This window comes from Tupaia chinensis, unplaced genomic scaffold (genome assembly GCF_000334495.1).
Source record: "Tupaia chinensis unplaced genomic scaffold, TupChi_1.0 Scaffold147351_1, whole genome shotgun sequence".
Classification (NCBI taxonomy): domain Eukaryota; kingdom Metazoa; phylum Chordata; class Mammalia; order Scandentia; family Tupaiidae; genus Tupaia; species Tupaia belangeri.
Window position 1 is genome coordinate 491,407 of NW_006207202.1, and position 18,601 is coordinate 510,007.

Here is an 18,601-nt window from a genome sequence, read left to right on the forward strand (position 1 = left end):
TTTCCTGCTATCCCTGCTGCTTCTTTTTTCCACTGGATTCATGTAAGTCAAGGAAAAAACTTAAAGGGCCAGCCAGCTCTATCACCTAGTAGTTAAGGGAGTCATATCCACATGGCCAACCAGTTTGAGTACTGAGTCTCACTGTTGAAAAACGGGGTCGGTGCATGTGCAAAGGAATGAAGAAATGAAGGAGAAGGGACTGTGGCATGATCACACTGAGAGTGCTTACTTCTTCCCTTCCTTTCTCTCTGCACACACCTTCTGGCAATTAAAAAAAAAAGGAGGGCAGGGCAGCAGGTGGCACAGCAGTTAAGGCACTGGATCCTACATAACCAACTGCATGGTGAGAGTCCTGCATCCAGTGACTTGAAAAAACACTGGGTGCATGAGCATGCATGCCCACAATCTCAAGAGAATTATGGAGAAGCTTGTGGATGGCCACTTTCCTTTGGGGTACTGTCTCACTCTCTCCCACCCTTTTCCCCCCACCTTGTCTCTCTGGGAAATGCACGTGCCCTGTAGCAAATTTTTTAAAGAGGGGGAAAAAATTCCAAAGATATTTCTGTTGTAATAAATATTATGCTAATTTGTAGATCTCAGTATGTCTTTTTTATTTGATCTATTCTTTCAGTCCTTCATGAATATTTTATAGTTTTCCTTGCATTCATTTTACACATCTTACTAAATGCTTTCTTTAGTTTTGTTTATCTTTTTAGTGCTAATGTAAACTGCCTTTCCCTCTACTACACCTTCTAAACGACTGTGTTAACATTAAAACTACTCACTTTGGTACATTAATTTTATATCCTGATACCTTAACCAATTCTTATTCTCTAAGAGTTTTTCAGCTTACACTCGATTGTGGCAGTTACTTAATCTCTTCCTTCCTAATTTCGTATGTCCCCCCCTTTTTTTTTTTTTGAGAGGTTTTTTGCTATAGGGCGTGTGCGCTCACCAGACAGACAGAGAGAGACATAGAGATAGAAAGCGAGAAATCACCCCCCAGGGGGCGATGGTCACGCCGCAATCCCTTCTCCTTCATTCTCCTCTCAGGATCTTGGGGCACGCACACACACGCGCCCGGCATGAATTTTAAGCCACCAGGTCCGGGACACGAACTGCGGTCAACTACGTGGGAGTCCAGTGACATAGCCATTATGCTAACTGCTGGTTCCCATGTCCCTGTTTTTATTCACCTTTTCCATGTTTTATTTTTCTTAGATTCAAATTACTTTTTAAAAGATGTAGCTTCCATACAGGACAGTTGGGTCTGTTTTTTTTTTTTTTAAGAGAAATTTTTTTGTTTGCTATAGGGTGCATACGCTCACCAGAGAGACAGAAAGCAAGAAATCATCCCCCAGGAAGGATGGCCATGCTGTAATCCCTTCTCCTCCAGTCTCTTCTTGGAATGTTGGGCATACACACACCTGCACCTGGCGTGAGTTTTAAACCTCTGGGTCCAGGATTCGAACCACAGCTGACTATGTGGAAGTCCAGTGACGTAACCATTATGCCATATGCTGGTCCCTAGGATAGGTGGTTTTATTGATGATTCAATAGGATCATCTTTACCTCATAGCAGATTAGTTTACATTTACATTTACTGATATGACATGTGATATTAAGTCTGTCATGCTGTTTCAGGGTTTGTTTACTGTTTTTACCTTTTAAAAAAAAGGTAGCTTTTCCCTGATCATTTTTTATTGTAATTCTTTTGGACTTTAGGAATATTTGGACTGTTGTCCTAAAAGTTACATTTATACTTAAATGATACCCTCAGTTCCCTTTACCTTTATGGATTTTTATCAGTTCCCTTAAACAAAGTTAAATTTAACTTGTTTGGGACCAGCAGGTGGTGTGGTGTTTAAGGACACTCTCACATAGCTGATCACAATTCAAGTCCTAGACCTGGTGGCTTGCTTTCTCGCTTTCCTCTCTTTCTCTGGTCAAATTAAAATAAACGAATGAATAAATAAAACTAAATAAAAAATAATTCTTTAAGAAAAATTAATTTAACTTATATGGGGCCAGCAGATCATGCAGTGGTTAAGGCGCTGGACTCCCACATGGTCAATCACGGTTTGAATCCTAGACCTGGCAGCTTGAAACTCATTAAGCGCACATGCGTGTGTGCCCAAAATCCTGAGAGCAGAGAAGGGCGGAGAAAGGACTGCGGTATGGCTATCCCTCAGTGGGCATGACTTCTCTCATTCTGTCTCTCTCTCTCTCCAGTGAGTGCATTGTGCACTATAACCAAAAAAAAAAAACTCTCCAAAAAATTTAACTCGTAATCTATTCCTCCATTCCACTACACAGTTTTAAGAACAGTACCTTTTTCAAATTTACATTTGTACTTTTAAGTATGTTTAAGCTTCCACACTTGATCTGCCACTATGACTTTTTTACTCTGTTGGATCTGCTTCCCTCTAGCTCTCACAAATATGCCCATAGGACATTAATAGGCCAAAGTAAGATCTGCGTCTTATGTCTACCAATACCTTTGATGCCTGGTAAGTCAATGCTAGCATGCTCGTGGATGCCAATTCCATTCCGGATGATCCGCAAGGACCCTTCCTTGAAAGCCCCAGAGCAAGTGACCAGCTGCAAGTAGAAAAAAGGTTTCTAAGTAACCCCCTGAAGCAATGGGCAATCAGACTGATGCCCAGAGAGCAAGCACGCTTTACCTAAACCAGGAACCTCTACTGTGGAGGCAGGTTTGTGGATGCAGACTTAGCAGAAGTTGATCCCCAAAGTCTCTCCGATACACCAAGCAGACAGGATGTACTACTCCAAGAAGCAAAAAGCTCATACCACTGCTCCTAGCAAGTTCCCTTAGGTCGGGGGGAACTAGTTCACTAGAAAGAGCAAAGGATCTGGAGCCAGGCACACCTTGCAGTAGTTAGGTGACACTGGACAAGTTACTTATCATTCCCACCTTAAGTTGCCCCACTTCTGAGATGGCCAAGGACCCCTACTTACAAGGGTGCTCATGTCATTATAGATAATTATAGAAAATGTACATAAAGTGCCTAACAGACCTAGAAAGTCACTCAATAAGAGGTCATTTTACCTGAATCATTGGGATGAGTGAGTGAGGCTCTTAAAAGTTCCTTCAGCACATACTCCCTATTCTGGATAAGCAGAGCTAGAAGCGACAGTCTGGTGGGCACACACTACCCACTTCCAGGATGACCTCCTTACCTGCCCCTGCCCCTGCCTCTCCAGGTCCACCACACACATATCCACGATGGGTCCTAAATTGGTAAAGGTCTCCATGGCCACGACATAGGAGCCTTGTTCATTGCTGTCAACATTGAGCTACAAAGAAATGGTAATGTTAGTCCTAGAATACCCCAACAGACTCACCCCAAAGAGATCGTCATTATTCAAATGGAACTCTCCATCTTGCTATATCCAACTTTTCCTGTGCTCCAACGGATACTTCTATAAGGGGACCGGTGACTAAGAACATGGTTGTCCTAAAGATAACCCCACTAACCAGTCAAGAATTTAAAATGTCCCTAAAATTGGGGCTGGCAGGTGGTGTGGTGGTTGGAGTACTAGACTCCCACATGGCCAACCACAGTTCAATTCCCAAACCTGGAGGCCTGCTTTCTCACTTTCCCTTTCTCTCTCTGGTCAAATTAAAAATAATAGTAACAGTTGGGGCTGGCAGGGGGCATGGTGGTTAAAGGCACTGGATTCTCACTGTGATTTGAGTCCCGGACCTGGCAACTTGCTTTCTAGCTTTCCCTTTCTCTCTCTCTCTCTGCCTGGTCAAAATTTAAAAATAATAAAAAATGGAATTAAGTAAATAAATCTTCGAAAAAATAGTAATAGCAATAGTAAATAAAATTGAGTAATTAGTTATTTTTCTAAAAAGGCCCCTAATTATCTTAAGCTTGTGATTCATTTTTCAGATCCTTACACTTGCAAAAATCTATAATTCCCAAAGATGGAAATCCAGTGAAGGAGTGAATTTGGAGAAATTAATGTGAAATTAATGCATGCATTTTTTCCTATATAGCAGGTCCCAAGTTTTTCTATTCTAGAGGAAATCTGTAATATTAAACTAAGACCTATTTTAAGGTAGGAGCTACGTCTTAAATATCTACAGCACCTAGCACTTTGCTTGGCACATTTGCATAATGAACCATGAGGACAAAGACCTAGCCAGGGAGCAGGATGTTGAATTTAAAAGGCTGAACAGTAAGGACGTGGGTGAAGTGGAAAAACTCTGACTGGCACCAAACATCAGAGAAATCTGATGAAGAAACAGTAAGGACAGAGTGGGAAAAAAACAGGAAAGAAGAAAATGTCTCCTTACCTTCACCAGCTGGGAGTCACCCAGACGAGACCCGACAAACACGACGCCATTGTCGAGGTACGTCAAGCACTCGGCAATGGATGTCTAGAACGCCAGCACAGGGACGGAATCAGCACGGACTCCACGGCGGGCCCAGACACTGCTCTACCCACCCCCGAGACATCTGCTGAGAAAACGCCAACTGCAGCCACAGCTCAGAAATAACCCTCTACTTCAAATTCCCAAGTAATGCTACCCAAATGTCCCTGAAGTCTGTGATTCTTCATTTGTTACCCCTACACAACTCTTCACTCAGAAAAATCTACAATTTCCCTTGCAGGTGAGTGCTCCAAATGACACTGTTCATCTCAGCAGCTCCAGTCTACTAAGCAACTAAAAAAACTTCTAAAACTCAGTGTGTGTAAGTAACTTTGGGAAAAACCTCCTCCCAGAATTGATTATCAGCATTAGATTAGCATTTCATTCCAGACTGTAGCCTTTTTTTGGCATACCATTTCTTTAAATGCTTGAGGTAGTACCCAGTAGCCTGGGAGATTCTCCAACATCAAATTTATTCAAAAGTCAACTTCTACAATAGGGACGACAGTGTGCTGCTACGTGATAAGTAACATAACGGCCAGTCGTGGTGTGGGGCCACACATGTCAGATCACTGAGCACCTAGGAGAATACAGCAAAGGAACACGGACAAGCCTTACCTCTCCAAGGAGTTCTACACGAAGATCCTTGAGGGTGACCGTGCCATCCATCTGTTCCTCTTTCTCCAAAAGCAGCATGAAGAGTCGCCCCTCCATGTCTCCCAGCAGGTATCGTGAGCCATTAGGATCCACTCGATTGTGGCACACGATGGTGCTTTGCTGCAGGAAGAGGAAAGTCAGCAAAGTGGCCCACAGCCAGAAACAAATGCAGCAAATCAACCCCTCCACACCCAGCTACGACACTGCAAAGACTCCACTCAACCAGCACAGCACATACAACAGGAAATGGGGATTTTGTTTTTTTTAGAATTATTTATTTTATTTTATTTTATTTATTCATTCATTTTATTTTATTTTGACCAGAGAGAGACACACACAGAGAGAGAGAGAGAAAGTGAGAAAGCAAGCCACCAGGTCCGGGACTCGAACCATGGTTGGCCATGTGGGAGTGTCCAGCGCCTTAACCACCACGCCACCTGCTGTTGAAGACCATTTATAAGGATATCTTTTAAATGTTTACTGCATATTCTACTCAGAGACAGAAATATACAGGATAGGAAACAGTTCAGAGTAGTCATTAGACCTTAAATGCTACCATTGATTTTGTTATTTATCCACAATAAGAAAGTAAAATTGGGGGACCAGCAGTTAGCATAATGGCTATGTCACTGGACTCCCACGTAGTCGACCGTGGTTCGAATCCTGGACCCGGTGGCTTAAACTCACGCCAGGCGCGTGTGCGTGTGTGCCCAAGATCCCAAGAGAGAGGAGAATGGAGGAGAAGGGATTGTGGCGTGGCCATCCCCCTTAGTGGGTGATTTCTCGCTTTCTGTCTCTTTGTCTCTCTGTCTGGCGAGAGCATGCTCCCTATAGCAAAAATCTCTCAAAAAAAAGGAAAGAAAAGAAAAGAAAGTAAAATTGGGACCAGCAGGTAGTACAGTGGTTAAGGTGCTGGACTACCACCTGGCCAACCATGGTTTGAGTCCCAGACCCGGTAGCTTGAAAATCACACTGGTTGCGTGCGCATGCGTACCCAAAATCCTAAGCGAAGAATGGAGAAGGGATTTCAGCATGGCTACCACCCCTGAGGGGGTCATTTCTCACATCCCCTCTCACTGTATCCATCTCTCTCTTCAGCAAATGCACGTGCCCTATGGCAAAAACCTTTAAAAAAAAAAAAAAAAAAGCAAAGAAAGTAAAATTAAGGTGCCAGATGATGGCACCAAATAACACAAATGGACTGACACGGGAAAACCCCATCCCAGAGCCTCCCATACACATCAGGTATGCAGGCATGCCCCCTGTGATCTAGGTTGGCTGAGGCTGGGGATAGACTGCAGTACAGAAACCATGTTTGGGGGGATGCCCCCCCCCTTTTAAATTTTTTTGCTAGAGGATGTGTGCACTCACTGGAGAGACAGAGAGAAGGAAAGTGAGAAAGCAACCCCTCCATGGGAGTGGTCACACTGCAATCCCTTCTCCTCTATCACTATAGTGGAATTTGGGGCATGCGCACATAAGTGCCTGGCAATGTTTTTCAAGCTGCCAGGTCAGGAACTCAAACTGAGCAGCTGGTCATACAGGATCCAGCCACCTAACCACCGTAGCACCTGCTGGCTCCCCGCTTCTTTAAAAAGTTGCCCAGAGGGCACATGCACTTCCCAGAGAGAGACAGAGGGACAGAGAAGAGAGACAGAAAGCACCCTGGAGTGTAGTCATGTGCCTTAATTCCTTCTCCATTTCTCCATCCTGTGGGGATTTAGGGTACACACACATATGCACCCAGCAAGTTTTTCTTTTTCTTTTTTTTTTTTTTTTTGGAGAGGTTTTTGCTATAGGGCGCGTGCGCTCACCAGACAGACAGAGAGAGACAGAAAGCGAGAAATCACCCTCCAGGGGGGAATGGCCATGCCGCAATCCCTTCTCCATTCTCCTCTCGGGATCTTGGGCACGCACGCACATACGCCCAGCGTGAGTTTTAAGCCACCAGGTCCAGGACGCAAACCGCGGTCGACTACGTGGGAGTCCAGCAACATAGCCATTACGCTAACTGCTGGTCCCACCCAGCATGTTTTTCAAGCTACTAGGGCTAGGATTCAAACCAGTCAGCTACATAAAATCCAGCTCACTTAACCACTAGGCTATGAGTACTTATGAGTGCTCTCCTGTCTCTTTTATCTCTCTATAAAGACAAACTTTGAAAAAAGGTAAAGGTGAGTTTTTGGGTTTTTTGGTTTTTGGGTTTTTTTGCCAGAGGGCACATGTACTCTCCAGAGAGAGAGAGAAAAAAAGAAAACACCCCCAGATGAGGCATGGTCACACTGCAATCCCTTCTCCTCCATTTCTATATTTTGTTGCAATTTTGGACACACACATCCTCCCACTATGTTTTTTAAGTTTCGAGAGCCAGGATTTGAACTGTAGTCAGCCATGTGGGATTCAGCTCCTTTAACCACTAGGCTATAAAGCAGCCCAATAAAATTAAGTACTTAAGGCTTAATTTTTTTATGACTTGGGTTTTTTTTTTTTTTTTTTTTGAGGGGTTTTTGCTCAAAGGGCGACACCGCCAGAAAGACAGAGAGAGACAGAGAGACAGAAAGCAAGAAATCACCCCCCGGGGGGGATGGCCACGCCATAATCCCTTCTCCTCCATTCTCTCGGGATCTTGAACACACACGCACATGTGCCGGGCGTGAGTCTAAGCCACTTGGTCCAGGACTCAAACCGTGGTCTACTACAGTTGTCCCAGCCAATGGAAATGGAAACCTATTTGATTATTATTTCTCTTAGTTAGAAAGCAAGCTCTTTGTAAGTGAAACCCAGCCAATCTCTCTGTATTCCTTTTTTTTCTTAAAGAGATTTTGCTACAGGGCACGTGTGCTCACTTGGAGAGACAGAGAGACAGAAAGCAAGAAATCAGCCCCCAGGTGATCCCACTCCCAGGGGGATGGCCATGCCTCAATCCCTTCTCCTCCAGTCTCCTCTTGGGATTTTGGGCACATGTGCACACATGCCTAGCCTGAGTTTTATGCCACCAGGTACAGGACTAGAACTGTGGTCAACTTTGTGGGAGTCCAACAACGTAACCATTACACCATCTGCTGGTCCCCTAGGCAGTATCTTACATACACAGCAAATAACATGATAGACATTTGTGAATCCCTCCCTTAACCCCACTTTTTTAAGTTCCTTTTTTTCGTGAGAGAGAAGTACTCCAGACAGGGTCTTGCCACATCACAATCCTTCCTCAGCTCCCTAACCACACAGGGTTACTGGTGTGCTCAGCATGTCCACATCCATCCACGATCTGCACCCAGGCCTCCCACGTGACCCCAACATCACACAGTGGCTCCCCACTACCCGTGCCATCATGGCTAGGCCTATGACTCTCCTTTTGACAAATGGGGAGAAAGAGAGGAACAGGGTTAAGAGCAAGGGGAGAAAAGACTGAAGGAAGAGAAAGTAAGAGAATGCTGCTCACCTTGATAATAGGAGGGGCTATTGCCAGGTATTTGTCGCCATTGTGATAGGTGATTGATTCCTGCCCAATGATGATGGCCCCTCCAAAGGGCTCTGGCACTGTGGGAGAAAGACAACATTAGAACACTGAGCACTTTAGACTGGCAGTCACCAGGGCACTGGGCCAGGGAGCCCTGAGGCAGACTTTAAGATAATCTTTATAACTTCAAAAAGAACATCAAGGTCCAAAGAACTGAACAGCCTTTTTGAGGATCCTGTCTTAGAAACTTTACTGGCCATTATCTCCCCTGGGTAATATTTTAACTGCTATTTTTGGTATGTTCACATTCCTATGAATAGGGAATCTTCTCAAAGTCCTTCCACATGTATTCTCCCCCTTTTCTCTCCTGAACTTCTGATCCTTTCTAACTAAAAACTTTTACTTTTGCCCCCTCTCTCTACTTGTGTATCTTTGCTTAATTTCCTCCCAGTTTCCAGTCACAATTTAGAGGAGCCAATTAATTGTCTCGTAGTTAAAAACTTCTCTACCTGGGACCACGAGATGGTACAATGGTTATGTCACTGGATTCCCACATGGCCGACTGTGGATCAAGTACCAGACCCAGCAGCTTAAGACGCACACTAGGTGCATATGCACACATGCTCAAAATCCGAGAGGAGAAGAGAAGAGAAGGGATTGCACAGTGGCCATCCCCCTGGGGGGTGATTTCTTGCTTTCTGTCTCTTTGTCTGTATCTCCAGTGAGCACACTACCCTATAGCAACAATCTCTCTTAAAAAAAAAAAAAAAAAAAAAAAAAGAGGGAAAGAAAAAAAAAACCTTCTCTACTGGGTGAGAACCTTCTCTACTGGATGAGACAGACAATATAATATTGACGAAGACATACAGGATGGAGTATGAAGGCAGCCAGATTTCTGCCCAGGCTTTGTTAACTATACACAGGGACAAGTTCCTCTGGTCATTTCCTCCTCTATGAAATACAGAAGTCATATAGATAAACTCTATTAGTCCCTTCCAGTTTTTATGTCTTGCCAAATAAAATAACAACTCATTTCCATGTTCCATTATGCAAATCAGTCTCAATGCTTTATGGCCAATCCCTTCACTCCAAGTAAAAAAAGAAAGTTATAGGGCCGGCAGGTGGCGTGGTGGATAAGGGCGCTGGATCCCCACATGGCTGACCACGGTTCAAGTCTCAGACCTGGTGGCTTGCTTTCTCACTTTCCCTCTCTCAATCTCTCTCTCTCTCTGTATCTTTCCGGTCAAAATAAAAAATAAAACAAATGAATAAATAAAATTAAATAATTCTTTTTTTAAAAAAAGTTATACTTTGGGATAGGAATAAAAAATTATACTTTTGGAGGTAGACCCCAAAGAGGGGCCAGCAGGTGGCATGGTGGTTAAGGGGCTGGACTCCCACATGGTCAACCATGGTTCAAGCTCTGGATCTGGTAGCTTGAAAATCATGCCAAGCATATGTGCATGCGTGTCCAAAATCCTGAGAGGAGAACAGAGGAGGACTGTAGTGCAGTCCTCCCCAAGGGGTTTTTTCACTTCCTCTCTCTCTCTCTCACTCTGTCTCTCCCCAGTGAGCACATGTGCCCTATGACAAAAACCTTAGAAGGAAAAAAAAAAAAAACAACTCCAAAGACAGAAACAAATAAAGCAAAAGCAAGCACATCAGAGAGGAGCCGTGAGTAAGAAGTAATCAATGCTCACAGCTGAGGGGACTGACACTGAACGTGGGGCAGGAAGGTAAGCCAGGGAGCGAGAATAGAGAACTGGCCCAGACCTGGAAGAGAGGCCAACTTCATCAAATCCCCAACCAACCTGCAATCACCATGGAAGCTTCCGCTTCTACATTTTCCTGTTTCCAAGGGCCCTTATTGAACTCCTTCTCTCGGAGAGACACCTCATAGGTTTTTACGTGCCGCCCCTGAGGGTCCTATGGGGGAGGAAAGGTAGAATAGTTAGCCCTTAGAAGTGTAAACCTGGGGGCCAGCAGGTGGCATGGTGGCATGGTGGTGGTTAAGGACACTGGATTCCCGCATGGCCTATTCTGGTTCAAGGACCGGACCTAGTGGCTTGCTTTCTCACTACGCACACACACACTGTCCCTCTGGTCAAATTAAAATAAAATAAATAAAATAATTCTTCAAAACAAACTCTCTATATCTCTTTTTTTTTAACCAAAGTATAAACCTTGAAGGGACCAGCAGACGGTGGAATGATTACAACGCTAGACTCCCACATAGTGGACCACAGTTCGAGTACCAGACCCAGAGGCTTGAAACTCACGTTAGGCACATGTGCACGTGTGCCCAAAATCCCGAGAGGAGAATGGCAAAGGAAATGCAGCATGGCCACCTCCCCATGGGATGATTTCTCACTTTGCCTCTCTCTGTGTGTTTCTTTAGCAAGTACAGGTACCCTATAGCATAGCAAAAATCTCTCTCTCAAAAGAAATGTAGTATAAACCTTGGGACAAAGACATGTCCTGAAAGACACGAGCCATCACCACATGGCATCTGACAACTGTGTCAGGTAAGTTTTCTCCTCCTCCTCCAACATCGCACTGACAGTCACTAGCTGAGTCTGTGATTAATTTCTGGGGAGACTGCTGGCATCTGAGATCTACTGTTCCTAACTATTCAAAAAAAAAAAAGGTTTGAAGAGCTAGGAAAGTGAACTTGTCACATGCACTGTGCACTGTGAGAGTGTGTGTACATACTGTTTTCCTTGACTCTGAGGAACTTACAAAATAGAGAAATACACACTGAGAAGCTAAATCTAAGATTTTCAAAAACGATTTGGGGGCCGGCCAGGTGGCATGGTGGTTAAGGCAGCAGGATCTCTCATGGTAAACTGCATGGTCCAAGTCTCTGACTTGGTGGTCTGAAAAACACACTTAGGTAATGGCTATGTCGCTGGACTCCCACATAGTCAACCGCGGTTCGCGTCCCAGACCCGGTGGCTTAAAACTCATGCCGGGCGCGTGTGCGCGCGTGCCCAAGATCCTGAGAGGAGAATGGAGGAGAAGGGATTGCGGTGTGACCATCCCCCCTGGGGGGTGATTTCTCGCTTTCTTTCTCTATGTCTCTGTCTGTCTGGCAAGTGCACATGCCCTATAGCAAAAACCTCTCCCCCCCCCCAAAAAAAAAAACACACTTAGCATGTGTGCACGAAATCCCAAGAAGAGAATAGAGAAGGGACTGCATGCAGCATGGTCATCACACTGTGGGGGACCTTTCTTACTTTCTGTCTCTCTCTGATAAGCACACAAGCCCTATAGTAAAAATTAAAAAAAAAAAAAAAACCCTGAAAGCCAGGTGCCTGTAACCATAGCTACTCAGGAAACTGAGGCAGGAGGATCATGACTACGAGGCCAGCCTGGACAACAGAAAGAGACCCTATTTCTGTTTCTCTCTCTCTCTTTTTTTTTTAACCTTTTGCTATAGAGTGTGTGCACTTGCCAGAGAGAATGGGAAACAAGCCTGGGGGTATGGCCACACCATAATCCCTTCTCCTCCATTCTCCTCTTGGGATTTTGGGTGCGCACATGCACACACACACACACACTTGCCCACTGTGATTTTCAAGCCCCTGGTCTGGGACACAAACTGCACGGTTGGCCACGTGGGATCCAGCACTTTAATCTCTATGCCATCTGCTGGTCCAAGAGACCCTGTCTCATAAAAAAAGTATTATATATATTCAAAATCTAAATCTGTAAAAGATCTTTTAAACTGTGTTATATAATCTTTTTTTTTTTTTTTTGAGAGGTATTTGCTATAGGGCACGTGCACTCGCCAGAAAGCCAGAGGGAAACAGAGACAGAAAGCGAGAAATCACCCCCCAGGGGGAATGGCCACGCGGCAATCCCTTCTCCATTCTCCTCTCAGGACCTTGGGCACGCACGCACACGCACCTGGCGTGAGTTTAAGCCACCAGGTCCAGGACTCGAACCATGTTCGACTACATGGGAGTCTAGCGACATATCCTTTACACTAACTGCTGGTACCAAAACTGTGTTATACAATTCTTAAAGGAATTCTGATGGAGGGACAATTGGGAGACCAGACTCATTGCTCCTCTAAAGTTAGTCAAAACCTTCAGTCCTGCCATTGTCAAGATCATTCTCCTCTCTACTTTCTCTTCACAACTCATATCGGCCTTGCAGCTGCCAAAGTCACCTCTAAGAGTCTAAAGAGGTGAGGCATGGGGAAGACTACATCCAGCCAGTGGGAGACAACTTGGACAAATGCCGGCAGAGAGTCTAAGTCATGGAAGGAACTCCACAGCATGTTTCAGGGCAGGACCGCATCTGAATCACTGTCACAGCTCCTGTGGTAGGATTGCTTTTCACAGGGTAGGTACCAAAGTACTTCTTGAGTTGTGTTTCTGACATATAACTGGAGATCATACTTTTAGTTGCTGGGGCTGGGAGGTGGCGCAGTGGTTGGGGATACTGGACTCCCACATAGCCGACCACAGTTCAAATTCCGGACCTGGCAGTTTGCTTTCTCACTTTATCTCTCTCTCTCTCTCCCTCTCCCTCTCTGGTCTAATTAAATAAAAAACGTTAAATAAAATAATTATATATATATATGTGTATATATACACACACACACACACACACACATACACACACACACATATATATTTAGTTGCTGAAAAAATTTTCCCATTAGTGGGTTGGGTAAGACCCAACTTCACAAAAGTTCAAGCAAGGTAGGATTTGGGCCTCTGAGACACACATACAGTGATAAAGATCCGAACTGCAACTGGCAGTTGGGGTCGGCAACAGTCAGCCTTGAATCATCAACATCAGTGTCCTCATGACCTGATATTTACAAAGCTGAAGAAGAGAACACAATTGAAAGTTTTTATTTCAGCTCTGATAGCTACCAAAATCAGACAAAACCTCCTAAACCAGTTTCGACCTTACTCATTTGACCCTTATTCCAACTAGCTTCAGAACTACAACACTGACAGTGACACTGAGAAACACACAAAACTACAGCAGCGTTTCCAATACTTCAGATGGTTATCAAAGTGTTTACCCGCCCACGCTCTAAATGGAACTGGATCATTTCCTTCTGTCATCTACCAGCCTCCCACCCTCAGTCAAAAGAAATGACCTCAGGCTGCATGCTAAGAGGCTGAGCGTCTACCAAGATATTGGCATGTTAGTCTGGTCTTTGCCACCCCACCCCCCACTTGACAGATCTGGACTAGAGAACAGCTGCCCAGGATCAGCTCTGCTGAAGTTTTAGGCACAGACTAAAATAGAAATCAAGAGCCAACAAGTCATCAGAAAGTGGGTACTAGACAAAACACAAGCCTCTTCCTAGAAGACACAATTAAGGCATCACCAAAACTCTTCTCTTTGCTTTACAGGCTAATTCTAGCTCACTTCTTTACAGCTAAGTTTTTATAATCCTTTAGGATGCCAGTAAGAGACTCAAAGTATAAACTGGGTCACCCTATAAAATCTCTGAGGCCCACAACCAGAGTGTAATCTCAGGATTAAAACCTGCTAAAAGCCCCAGAGAGCTTGCTACCCCCACAATAAGCACTACTGCACTCAAGAAGCAACCAAAATCTAACCTGTATTAAATTGCATTGTTCAAAACATTTCAGGAGAAATATTAGGTCATTGGAGAAAGTCATGATGTGTTTTTCTATGCAAAAATGTGTCAGGACTTTCCCAATGACCCCATATGTTAAACATTCTCCCTACCTTACTACCAAATTCAAACATTCCAATTAGCAAAAACCAACCCCCACCATGTCAAACCAGTTTTTCCCTCTCTTCACCCAATCCAGTACCTGGTAGACAAAGCAAATGGTAGGTGCCTGACAGCCATAAAGGAACTTGACGTCGATGACATGCAACTCCTCCAGGCGGATGTTAAAGGCCTTAAGCTCCTTATTGTCCCGATCTAGTGGAATAACCTTGAATAGGCCATCATAGAGTCGCAGGCCAATCATCCGGCACTCAGGGTCAATGATGCCAATAATGCCAGTCTCTGAGGGGCGGCCAATACGGTCCTGAGAAACAAAATGAGGATTAGAGAAGAGCCTCAACATCCAGATCAGAGGAGACTAAGTACCACTCTCCTAGAACAAGAACAATTTTAAGAGGGTCAGTAGAACTAGCGGCATCTACTTAACATGTCAAGCAACCCAAGTGTCAATGCGTCCCTTTTTGCAAAATGCTGAATCTGTTTGATCCTGTCCCTTGGACTCTCAGTAAACTACAGAAGTCCTTTCTTCATAAAAGTTCAAACCTTTAGTATTTCTTGTTATTTCTCTGATTATATAGCAGACTGCCCACCGCAATTCAGCTTTCTACATTGTATCATAATGGCCCTCCCTTGAAAATTCCCTTGAAAATGCTTATCAGCCCGAAGCGGCCACCTCACCTGGACATTGCCGTGAGCTCGCGTAATGATGTCAATGCTCTCGCCACTCTGCTTGTACTCCAGGATGCAGGCATTGTACTTGGCTGTCAAGATGAACAGCAGGTCCTTGCTCTCCCCCTGGAAACCAACAGTATGCTATCAAAAGAGGTTCTTTTTCAACAGACCTGTCCAGCCTATAAGCATGCTAAATTCTTTAAGTAAACTTTCCAAATTCTCTAAGAGAAAATGTGTGAGTCAGTAACACACACACACCCTAGGGGCACATATAAAAGGCCAGAACCAAAGCTTGTAAACATCCAGTCCTCACTTACATAATTCTCCACCTCTACACTACATGCAATGTCCATTTAGACCTCAAGCTAAATCTCAATCTTCCCAGTACCAGAATTTTCAAATTCTGAAGATGAATGGAATGCCTGCTCCACTCCTCTCCAAGTATTTGGAGGAGGAAAGAAGCTAAAGTAGATCAACAAGGTCTTACATATTTCACACAGACCTCAAAGAAATGAGTGTTTTTGGGTCGGCAGGTGGTGTGGTGGTTAAGGACACTGGCCTCCCACATAGCCGACCATGGTTTGAATGCCCGACCTGGTGGCTTGCTTTCTCACTTTCTGTCTCTCTCTCGCTCTTGCTCTGTCCCTTTCTGGCCAATTAAAATTAATTAATTAACTAACTAACTAACTTAAATAAAATAATTATTTTAAAAATGAGTGCTTTGCTGGGACTAGCAGTTAGTGTAATGGCTGTCGCTGGACACCCATGTAGTCGATCGCGGTTCGTGTCCAGGACCCAGTGGCTTAAAACTCATGCTGGGCACGTGTGCATGCGTGCCCAAGATGCCGAGAGGAGTATGGAGGAGAAGGGATTGCAGCGTGGCCATCCCCTCTGGGGAGTGATTTCTCACTGTCTCTCTGTCTCTCTCTCTGTCTGTCTGGCGAGCACACGCGCCCTATAGCAAAAACCTCTCCAAAAAAAAAAAAAGTGTTCTGTTCAAAGAGTTATAATTAAAACTTTGAACTCATTGCTTTCTTGTCTGATTCAGTTAAGACAGGATGAAGCAAAGTGGCTATTTGAATGATAAAAACTGTTAAAATAACCACTAATGCTTGATATGTGCTAAGCCCTGGGCAACTGAAACATCTAGTTTTCGCAGTAACCCAGGGAACTGGATACTGTTATTCCCACTTCCTAGATGAGGAAATCAGAGTTATTAAAAGGTACCTTAAGTGTTATCTATAGAATGGGCAATAATGCTGACCCACATTTCAAACTGCTTCAATCTCCCCTTCCTAAAGAAGTTAACTTGATTAATTTTTCCCTAAGAATCTCTCCTACGTATAGGAAGCTTGTTCAAGAAGAGTACACACTGGAGATGGGCCATTCAAAGAGAGGGGCCCGCCCCATAGTGCAGTGGTAGTACAATGGTTAACCACAATGCATAGGAAGCCAGATCCCACATGGTCAATCATGGTTCAAATCCTGGCCCAAGCAGCTTAAAAAGCACACCTGGTGCCTGGGCATGCATGCCCAACATCCTGATGAGATGAAGCAATGGAGGAAAAGGGACTGCAGCCTGACCATGCCCACTAGAGGAGGTGTTTGCTCCTGCTTTCTCTCTCCCCTTATCTCTCTCTCTGGTGAGAGCACACACCCTCTGGCACGTCAGGTTTTTTTTTTTTTTTTAAAGACAAAGAGTTTCTCTCCTAAACCTTATTCTACCCATCCAAAGCAATCAGATGATATGAAACAACCTATAACCAACAGGTCTGTCCCAACTCACAACACTTACCTTGGGCCTGAAAAGCTCCATGACAGCAATCTTCCCATACATGCCAACCTCTTTGACTGGCCGAAGCCCCTCAGCAGTGACCACATAGATCTCTAATCTTGTGTTTTTGGCAATCAACAGGTTCAAGTCTTCAGCTGAAGTAAAGTGTCCTGAAAGAACAGATCCTCTAACTTTTGAAGCCAGAGGAAGGGCCTCCCAAATTTTCTACGGAATCCGATCAAATTCTACCTACATACCTCCAGAATTCTCCTTTACTTCACATCTTTTTCCAACTCCCTCCATTTCCTCCCCTTCTTGCCAAATCTAGCACCTCCAAGAATCTCACTTCTGACATTCAACAAAGCCACTTCCTTAATCAGAATAAGAACACAGGACCGGCCCTAAGAGCCTGCTGTCCCTCAACTGACAATGACTGTGCAAACTTCAGAGGGCTCTGTCTCCTCAGATTTGACTCTTTGTATTTCCAGTGGCAGGCCCTAATGTCAGATGCTGGAGGTGTTCAACTCTTCCAGCCCTGATCCGAAGTTTCACAAAACTGGATCCAAACAGCCCAGGTCAAATGAAATTCTCTGTGCTTCATATTAAGACACTGTATTGTCCACATCCTTTATCCCTTGTCCTCCCTCCCAGCTGTCTACTAATATCCCCATCCACAGTTTTAGGGGCCTCCAACACTCTGACTGAGTTCTGTTTTGGAATCATGACTAGGGTTTATATAAACATGCAAGTTTGGGTCTGCATATTCAGCTGAGCATGCGGATTCCAGATGATTATTCCTGAACTCTGGACATCGGTATCCTTAACAATCTTTGCACATAGTCAAGAAGGCAAACCCAGCACTCTGCTGGCCCAACCAACCCTGTCCTCCAGCGTTCTTTCTCATGTAAACAACAGCCCCAGGCAAAGGGAGCCCGCAGGAGGCTCCTGTCCTTCTTTGGGAGAGTGTGGCCATTCCTCACATTGCAGCACCTCCTGAGAGCCGCCCCCCCAGAACCCCAAAAGAAAATTCTGACCTGGGATGTGAAAAGTCGCCATCACCGCCTCCCCTTCCCCCGACCACGAGGCCAGGCTCGGGGCACAAACACTGCAAGATCATCTCACACTTGGCTCTCTGTCCCACCGCCTCCAGCCCGGTCCTCGAAGCCAAGGGGACCCCTCCCAGGACGAAAGGGGACCCTCAAGAGCAGCTTCTAATCTCCAAAAAACGCGTGTTGGGACAGCTCTTTGGAAATCGCAAGGCTGGGGAAGGTTCCTCGGCCGCCAGGGCCTTCCGATCCCCGTGCCCGGTCCTGCCTGACCGCCCTAGGGCCTCGGGCCTCCCTAGGCCTCGGTGCTCCCCGCTCGCTCCCTCCCTGGTCGGGGTCTCCGGCCCTGGCGGCCTCACCGGTCACGCAGCCGTTCACGGCGGTGGGCTTCTGTGCCGTTACCACGTAGTTGTACGACATGTTGCGGCCCGGGGCGGCACGTCGGGACTCAAGCGCAACGCTAGGGAGATAAACACGAATGAAGAGACCGGGGGCCCCCACCCGCGCGCAGCGAACTCCACGGCCGCTGCCTCCGCCCCAGAGACACGTTGCAGGCCAGAGCGGCCGGGGCGCGGGGCATCACGGGATGGCCTCACCTGGCCTCTCGGAGGACTCAGGGAGCCGGAGGCAGCCAACCAAGGGAAGCCCCGCCCCCGAGGCCCCGCCCCATCGCTGAGCGCCGGAGCGCGGAGTACCCGGATGACGGCGTGCTGGAGGGGGCCTTACGGAGCGGCTGCGGCGGCTACGGTGGCGGCTGGGGCCGGCCTGAACGTGTGGGGGAGGTGCGCCAACCCCCTCGCCCGCAGACCCCGGTCCCCGGCCCCTGTCCGAGCCCCTCCGTTGCTCCCGGAGCCCT

At 45.7% G+C, this 18,601-nt stretch overlaps 1 protein-coding gene across 1 annotated transcript in view; it reads right to left on the bottom strand.

Moving 5' to 3' along the window:
- Nucleotides 1-18,319, bottom strand: part of DDB1 (damage specific DNA binding protein 1) — a 39,274-nt gene extending 20,955 nt beyond the window's left edge. The window contains exons 1-10 of the mRNA XM_006169632.3: nucleotides 18,105-18,319; nucleotides 16,721-16,869; nucleotides 14,932-15,048; nucleotides 14,336-14,557; nucleotides 10,334-10,448; nucleotides 8,505-8,602; nucleotides 5,024-5,182; nucleotides 4,328-4,411; nucleotides 3,202-3,318; nucleotides 2,499-2,601 (exon numbers count right to left, since the gene is read on the bottom strand). Coding sequence (XP_006169694.1) covers nucleotides 2,499-2,601; nucleotides 3,202-3,318; nucleotides 4,328-4,411; nucleotides 5,024-5,182; nucleotides 8,505-8,602; nucleotides 10,334-10,448; nucleotides 14,336-14,557; nucleotides 14,932-15,048; nucleotides 16,721-16,869; nucleotides 18,105-18,165 — 1,225 coding nt within the window. The 5' untranslated portion in view covers nucleotides 18,166-18,319. The remainder of the gene's footprint in view (nucleotides 1-2,498; nucleotides 2,602-3,201; nucleotides 3,319-4,327; nucleotides 4,412-5,023; nucleotides 5,183-8,504; nucleotides 8,603-10,333; nucleotides 10,449-14,335; nucleotides 14,558-14,931; nucleotides 15,049-16,720; nucleotides 16,870-18,104) is intronic.
- Between the last annotated feature and the right edge of the window lie 282 nt (nucleotides 18,320-18,601).